General features: G+C 40.9%; 1 protein-coding gene across 2 annotated transcripts in view; it reads left to right on the top strand.

Annotated features, from left to right (window-relative positions):
* The window catches only part of SLC25A24 (solute carrier family 25 (mitochondrial carrier; phosphate carrier), member 24), an 80,077-nt gene that overhangs the window by 13,174 nt on the left and 58,205 nt on the right, over window positions 1-8,698 (top strand). Inside the window, exon 1 of one of the 2 annotated variants that reach the window (XM_006882465.1) lies at window positions 4,808-4,930. The exons of the other annotated variant lie outside the window; for it this stretch is intronic. Coding sequence (XP_006882527.1) covers window positions 4,808-4,930 — 123 coding nt within the window. Of the gene's footprint in view, window positions 1-4,807; window positions 4,931-8,698 lie in introns of those variants that run through there. 2 annotated transcript variants of the gene reach the window in all.

Below are 8,698 nucleotides of genomic sequence, written 5' to 3'. Positions count from 1 at the left end.
TTTATTGCTATAAATGAGATTTCAAGATTTTACTCCATGATATAATTTTATTATTGACCACGACTCATTCTATTAACATTCAATTTGTTAGAAACTTTATTGCCAGAGGAAACATTGTATAGAAGCCATAGAGTTATGTTTTGGGTAAAACAGGAGGAAATTCTAATGACATGTCAAATGTTCTAAATAAAAATTGACATCTTTTACATATCTGAGGTGGTCCCTTATATCTGATGTGATCCCTTTTTTGATGGCTCCTATTTTCTGGAAGAATTATTTAGTAAGACATAAAATAATCTTACCCTCTTTGAGGAATTTATATCTTTTAAATTACCTTTCTACTGTTCCGTGTTCCTTCACTGGGCCACAGTTACTTATTCTTTTATTGTCTTCCTCTCCGCCTGAGCTGTTTCTTAATCTTTTTCTTCTGTCTGAGAAATGATTACTCATTCTTAAGGCCTCCGTTCACATTTTCAATTTTAGTCTAGCCCAGTCAGATTATTTCCTTCGTCTGTATTCTAATGAAAGTTCTGGCAGCATAGTTCATAGCAAGATGATCGGCTAATCCAAAGGCTGTCAAGTCACCATTGATTTACAGCTTCAAAAACCTGATGGAGGATCACCATGAATTTGAACTGACTCAATGAAAGCTCTGTATTTTTGAGTATTCTAATGAATCCTCCGTGTCATATTCTTTGGGCATGTTGTAAGGAAGTGCTGGTCCTTTGAGAAGGGACATCAGTGCTTGGAAAGGTGGAGGGTCAGTGTAAGAGAGAAGACCCTTGACGAGATGGATTGACATAGTAATTGTAACATTGGGCTCAAGTGTGTCAGAGATGGTGGGTGAGGTGGCCGTAAGGAGAGGGCTAAGTTCAGAGCCATTGTCTGTAGAATTGCTATGGGTTATTGTCAACTTGATGGCACAGGACAACAACAACAATGAATATGTTCAGAAATAAATAAGCTTCCTCAAGACAATATTCTATAGGGATGCTCTTGATGCTTTTTAACGGCTCTGAACTCAAATACCCTGTCTTTAAGAGTCAAAGATGTGTATTTGACAAGGTTTATAAAAACAACAAAGGGATTTGTTGAGAAAGTTTGAAGTCTCAGTCTGAAACGTGAACTACTATATATATGGTTTTCACAGTTATCTAGTACAATGTGTGTGGTGGTTATTGTTATGCTACTGAATTAGGCCACAGTTCAAATGGTTTAAATACTGATTTCACCACTCATTAGACTTGTGATTTTGGGCAAGTTATTTAATGCTCCCCCTCATTACCACTGAATTGGAACAGACTCCTAGCTGACCTTTCAGCATGTTTTCAGAGACTAAATTGCACGGGAGGAGACTGCTCATCTTTTCTCCCTGAGCAGCAGCTTGTGAATTTGAATAGTTGACCTTTTAGATAGCAGCACAAGTTCCTATTCACTGGGTCATGGGTATTTCTCAAGAAGGCACAGATAGAAAGTAGGACTTACCAGTAAGAACTTTTTTCCCCAAGAACTGATATCTTCTGACATAATGCCCAAAGTGTGAGATGAAGTTTCACCCTCCTTGCCTCTAAGGAGCACTCTGACTCCTCTTACACTAACACAGTCTTATTTGTTCTTTTGGCAGTCCATGAGGTATTCAGTATTCAACACCACAGTTCAAAAGCATCATTTCTTTTTTCATCTTTCTTCATTGTTCAACTTTCACAGGCATAGGGGAAAAGAAAATACTATGGCTTGGATAAGGCACTCCTTAGTTTTTAAACTGACATCCTTGTTGCACATTAGAGAGATCCTTGACAACAGATTTCCCTAGTGCAACACATCTTTTGATTTCTTGACTTCTATGACCATATGATAACAGAACAACAGGTGGGTGTTGATTGTGGATCTAAGTAAAATAAAAAGTTGCCAGTTTCAATCTGTTTTTCCATCTATCTTGATGTTGGCTATTGGTCCAGTGACAAGGATTTTTGTTTTCTTGATGATGTTGAGATAAAATTCTTATTAAAGGCTGTTGTCTTTGATCTTCTACAACACTTATTGACAATATAATGTTAGGATGTAGAATTGGTGTATAGTACTATGGATATTTGGAAGCAGGAGTGACATCCACTTCCTAAACAACATGCCTCTGGAAACTCTATGAACTTTGATAAATGTTGTTAAAGAAATACTTCAAGCCTTTTGTTCATAGAGTTGCTATGAGTCGTGCTCAACTCAAAGACAATCAACTAAAACAACAACTGTGGATATAGTTTTTGGGGTACAGGGCATATAGTGTGTTGGGTTGGTGGTTTAGGGGTAGAAAAGAATAAGCAAATAATGAACAGAGTAATTTCAAAAAGTGTAAAGAGATGTACAGAAAAGAAACAGTTGCCATTTAGCAGAGAACACTGTCATCTCTTGGGTCAGCTCCCTCCAGTTTGGTAAAATGCTTTGTTTGTCTGCCACCTTTGTTACCTTAGCCCTGCCTCCTGTCTTTGCTGCTTGGTCTGTAAACTCTGAGGTTATACCCTGGATTTTGTTTGTTTTATTCTTTGCCACTGCTGGCACTTTGCAGTGCACAAGAAGGGACAGTTACTTTTGTAGGGGAGTTTATTCTGGATTGGGCCACAGCACATCTTGTAAAAGAGCTTTAGCCATTTTCCACAGCTCAGCAGCTCCAGGAGGAAGTGTTTCTTGGGTGGCCTGACGTAGTGCTTATGAGTAACCCTTATAGAATCTCCCCAAGAGAGACCCATGAGTGACTCAGAATCTGTCACCGCTCACTTCCATGTGCCCAGGGATTGAGATGATGTCATATTGAGGTAAACAGAAGAGATTACATTTTCCTCATGAATTTTAATATTTAATTTTTTAAAATGTAGCATTTGTTGCAAGGGTACATGAAATGGATTGAAGCTCAACATCAAGAAAATGAAGATTCTCACTACTCGGCCAGTTGGCAGCATCATGACAGATGGAGAAGAGATTGAGATTGTTAGCAGCTTCAATTTACTTGGTTGTACAATCAACACTCTTGGCCCTAACAGTCATGAAATCAAAAGATGAATGAATTACCTTAGGAAATCTGCTGTCAGGGACCTCTCCAGAGTGCTAAAGAACAATGATGTCAGTGTAGAGATTAAGGTACACCTGATCCAGGCCATGGTCTTCTTATCTACCTATTATGCATTAGAGAGCTGGACACGGACCAAAGAGAACAGAAGAATAATTGATGCCTTTGAGTTGTGGTGATGGAGAAGAATATCAAATACACCATGGACTTCCAAGAGTACCAAGCGATCTGTGTTGAGACTCTGTCTCACATACCTTGGGCTTTCTGCCTGGAGGCACCACTCCTTGAAGAAGGATATCATGCTTGGAAAGGTGGAGGGACAGCACAGATGAGGAAGAGCCAGACTGAGATGGATTGACACCATAACTGGGATAATGAAGGTAGGGGTGTCAGACAGAGTGAAATTGGTTCAGAATAGAGCAGAGTTCAGAGCTATTGTGCACATAAGGCTACTGTGAGTTGTGGTTTACTCGATGGTATATAACAACAAAAAACACAGTTCATATATCACATTAACAGTGGAGCTCCAAGTAGGAAAGCACCCATTCCCATTTCCAGTCTAGCAGGCAGAGTGACCTTAGGTGTGTGTCCTGAGGTGAATAAGCCAGGATGCCCTGTGCTGTTGGAAGGTAGAGGGCCTTCTGACATCGTGGGATCCTAGCTGTCCTAATTTATGGCCATTTCTATATTTCCCTTATCCTCTCAAACATGCTGCCAGAGTAGAGCTGGGACCCTGGAACCCTGGCCTTATGCAGTCTTGCCCTGAGGTTACCAAAAAAAGGAAATTGGAGGTGGAGTGGGGTGAGGTTAACCACAGAAAGATAGGCCTGTGTTTATTAGCAGGTTCATTGGGAGGGAGGCGTCTTCACTATAAGCAATTCTCTAGTGCCACTTCTACCTTGTTGTTGCTGTTGTGTTGGGCACACGGTGCAAATCACCAGCTGCTCCTTGGTAAGAAACATGAGCAGTCCCCTCCCATGCTGTTTACAGCCTCTGGAAACCTGCTCTCACTTGAGGTTCTGACCTTGAGGGTCCATAACAACCGTGCTTTTTCTTAGAAAGGGCTTCTTAGAAAGAATCATTCCTAGGAAGGGGAGACTCAATGGCTTTTACAAAAATGTACCTGTGTCTCCCCTCACCCACAATCCATGTTCCAACACCCCTTTCCTTTCACTTTACTAAGAAGCTCTATTTTCAGAGACAATAAATACCATGTTGAGGCCTTTTGGAAATTCCTCTAGGGAAGGGGGCACCACTCGGTTGAGTGTTGTTGCCACGGAAGTGACTCTTAACATTTTCCCAGGCTGTCAATCGCATGGGAGGAGACTGCCTAGCTTTCTCCCACCAAGCTGCTGGTGGTGGATTTGAACCGTGGCAGTGCAGCTCTTTACCATTAAGACACTAGAACTCCCTGAGTAAAGGAGTAAGAAAAGGACGTCTGACCGGCCGTCGTGGGAGCTGTCGGTAGACACCAGAGTGGACATGACAGTGTGCGCCCTGCCTTGCCGGGTGCAGCCCCGCGGGCAGCTCCACGCGCACTCTGTGGCACAGCCGTTGCCTGAAGACCATGCACCCTCCCTCTCCTTCCGCGCTTTCACCTGTTGAGGTGCTCTGTGTTTGGATCCTCCCAGGAGACACCCGCTCTCTTAAATCTCTTTCACCTACAAGTTCGACCCTTGGTTGCTCTCACCTCCACCTCACCACCGGGGGTTGCCACGCGGGGCAGCCGTACGGTTGGGGACGCTGCCGATGGACGACTTCGAAGATCTCTATAATTACCTAGACAGTGATAGCGATGGTACTGTGAACATCAAGGAGTTTCAGGAAGGCCTGGAGGATTTAGGAGTCACGCAGTCCATGGAGAGAGGAAAGGTGTGCCTCCAAGGGATTGAGGCCGGAGAGAGGTTGGGACTGTGAGCGCTGGGAAGGTCTTGGATAATGTGGAGTTTAGCTCAGGCCCCAGTGGCATTTCTAGGTGGTTTTACTAACCTTCCTGTTCAATAAAAATAACCAACACAGATAATAATTTTTCAGGTTTATCTCTGGGTGTAAGGAAACGTCCTACTTGGGACCACTCTCAGCATGTTGATTGTAGCGTTGTTCTTTGGGGTTACTGGGAATGTGCCCGCTTTGGGCATGTAGGCTGCATATGCTTCCTTCCTGGGTTTGAGAATTAGAATAGTCCCTCTTGTTCCTTTAAGAGAGGTGGTGGTACAGTCTAATTGGCGTGACCTGGGGCTATTACCTGTACAGAGGTTTTTTTAAGCTTGTGTCCTAATTGTCAGACTTCTAAAGACTGAGCTTGGGCAGCTCTGTCTCAGCTCTCAGCAGGCCCCATTTCAGGCTCTGTCCTCAGCTTCTAATGTCGAAAGCATATTTCTATCCCAGTATTTTCAAATGGTTTTCCATTTGGAAATGATATTGCTGTCATGATTATTTCCAATTATATTTTCTTCTTGTATGCTTGACCCATTAGATTGGAAAACCCTTGATAATTCATTTTGATAATTTAATAATTGATAATCCTTGACTAATTCATTTGGGATATTTGGTACATGTGGACTCGAGTTGGTTGAGATTTAGTAAAACTTTCTATTTTGATCAGGAGGAAGAACATTAGGTAATATCATACTACTAAATAGTTCTGTGAAATATGGGAGTCTTTTTTTAAAAAAAATATTCATTCACTCATCAGCCAGCTGTATTTTGTGTATGCAAAACACAGTCTGCTTGTCTCTTACTTGCACTGTCAGGGAGCTGGATAGGATGCTGTCTATGACTATAATTGTGTGATGATAAACTTCACTTGGGTTTCTTAATGCCTAAAGATAGTTCAGCTGTTTTCTCTTTTAAAATCAAACCTCCATCATGCTTGTTTAAAGTTACTCTATATTTAGGCTTAACAAGTGTGATTTCTATTTGTTTCATACAGACTAGCCTTTCATGAAGATGCTCTGGTGGCCCAGTGGGTAAGGAGTTATGCTTTCAATCTAAAGGCGGGTGTCTTGAATTTACCAGCGGCTTCCCAGGAGAAAGACAATCACTCTCCTGTATGACTCATAGCCTCTGAAATGGGGATTGGAGGATCAACTCTGAGATGGTTCTGAGTTGATGGCAGTAAGCTAACTAATTAGGCTTCCATGGGAAATTTTGGTTCATGTCATAAACAAATTCAGTCATTTGAAACCTGTTACTTTCTTATTTAAACAATTTTCTTTGTTTATGGGAAGAGATGACAGAAGTTATCAAAAGCAAAGGAGGAGGTGTCCCCAAGGCTCTGCACCAGTGACAGTGAACATCCTACTTCACTGTTGTGACTTTTCATCAGATGACAGTGACATCCTTAGGAAATTCTGATGTCAGGTCTTTTCTCACATGTCTCCTGATTTTCTATGAGGGAATTCAGGGAATTTTTTTAAAAAAACAGATGGTACTTAGTATATTTTTAGGTTAGAAGAGATAAAACCTTTTATTTCCATCACTATCCATCAGGTGTTTGGTATTTTATATATTTGTGAAAGGATTACACAATAAATTTAAAAAGGGAAGTCCTCGTCTTTTACATCATTGTACACTGAGTCATTAGACGATTCTAACTATAATCTTTCTAAGACAGATTGCAGACGTATAGGTAAAAAAAAAAATCGAGCTCTTCAAAGATAGGACCAGAATAATTTCTAAAATGACAGTTGTTCACTGACATTTTTGCAGAATAGATCTAAACTTGGTAGGTGAATTTGAGTACAACATAGAACCTCAGGATGCTGTAACCTTTTCCTTTTGATTATACATTTGACTATGTGGATCACAACAAATTGTGGTTAACCTTGGGGAAAATGGAAATTTCAGAACACTTGATTTTACGTATGCAAAACTATACTTGGACCAGGAAGCAGTCCTCAGAACAGAGCAGGGAAACACTGCATGGTTCAAAAGCAGGAAAGGAGTATGTCAGGGGTGCATCTTGTCTCCATACCTTTTCAATGTATATACAGAACAGATTTGGGAATCAGGACTTTTTGAGGAGTGTGACATCAGGATTGGAGGAAGACTCTCCAGCAGCCTACGTTATGCAGATGATACAACCTCGCTTGCTGAAACCGAGGAGGACATGAAGTACTCGGTGCAGAATGTCAAGAATTGTAGTCTTCAATATGAATTGAAGCTGAACATCAAGAAGACAAAGATTCTCGCCACTGGGCCAATTGGCAACACCATGATAAAGGGAGAAGAGATTGAGATTGTTAACAATTACCACTTGCTTGGCTCCACAGTCAACATTCTTGGCACTAGCAGTCAGGAAATCAAAAGACTAAATGCATTGGGAAAAATCTGCTGTCAGGGACCTCTCCAGAGTACTGAAAAGCAATGATGTCTGTCTAGAGACTTAAGGTGCACCTGATCCAGTCCATGGTCTTTGCAATTACTTGCTATTTCTCAGAGAGCTGGACATTGAGTAAGATGACAGGAGAACAATTGATGCTTTAGAACTGTGGTGCTGGAGAAGTCTTGGACTCTTGAGAAGTCTTGTCAAGAAAAGAAATAGGTCTGTCTTGGAGAGGATTAAACCAAGTTTCTCCTTGGAGGCTAGGATTTTGAAGCTCTGTCTCACATGATTTGGTCATGTGTTTAGGAGGGACCAAACCAGTCCTTTGGAATAGTGGAGGAACAGCACAGGAGAGGAAGACTCCGATGAGATGGGTTGATACAGTAACTTGGTGGTGATGATGGGATTGTGTGTTGGAATTAAAACTGGCTCAGGACAGGGCAGGCCTCAGAGCTACTGTACATAGGATTGCTATGGGTCACAGGTAACTTGACGGCACATAACAACAACTTTTCATTTTCTTTACAAATTAATTGCTTTTCGTTTGTAAATAATGTGCAGATCATTTAAAACATTTTTGTATGTTGTTGTTCTCCATAGGTTTCCGTGGCTGATGTTTTGGAAGTAGGTCACCAGGTCTTTCCTCTGGTGCGTCTTTTGTTAGATTCCTACGCTCATCCTTCAGTTAGCAGCTGCGCATTTTAACTGTGTGTACCACCCAGGGACTCTGGGATGTCTTAGGAGATACACTTTGTCAGACTACAGAAGCATTCTTTAACCTTAGTTTGCTTAGAATTTTAAATGATGAATAATGTGGAATTTTAACAAGTGTTTTTTTGCTTAAGATGACCATATTCCTTTTATTCTGTTAATGTGGATTGCAGATTTGTTAAAAAATATGAATCAACTTGGAGTTACTGGAATACATTTATTTTGTTCATAAAATCTTACTTCATAATATGTTTGGTTTTCCTTTCTTAAATATTTAAGATTTTTTTTTTCATCTATATCCACAAGAGACACTGCTTCTTTTCCTTTTTCTGGTGATATCTGTATGAGGTTTCAGTGTCAGGGGATTGCCTACTTCATCAAGTAGACTGGGAAGTGTTTCTTTTCTGTGGAAAATGTGTGTTATTTTTTTCTTACATGTTTGATAGATACTATTACTAAAGCCACCTTGACCTACCTAGATTTTTCTTTATGGGACAATTTTAACTGAGGAGGACCTCATGCACTTACTGCAGAGGGTCAAGGACTGCAGCCTTCAGTATGGACTGAGGCTCAATGTCAAGAAGACAAAAATTCTCACCACC

Source organism: Elephantulus edwardii, unplaced genomic scaffold (genome assembly GCF_000299155.1).
Source record: "Elephantulus edwardii isolate Elephantulus edwardi_28Jun2011 unplaced genomic scaffold, EleEdw1.0 scaffold00020, whole genome shotgun sequence".
Taxonomy (NCBI): Eukaryota; Metazoa; Chordata; class Mammalia; order Macroscelidea; family Macroscelididae; genus Elephantulus; species Elephantulus edwardii.
Note: the sequence above shows the minus strand (reverse complement) of the source record. Positions and strands in the feature narration are given on the sequence as shown.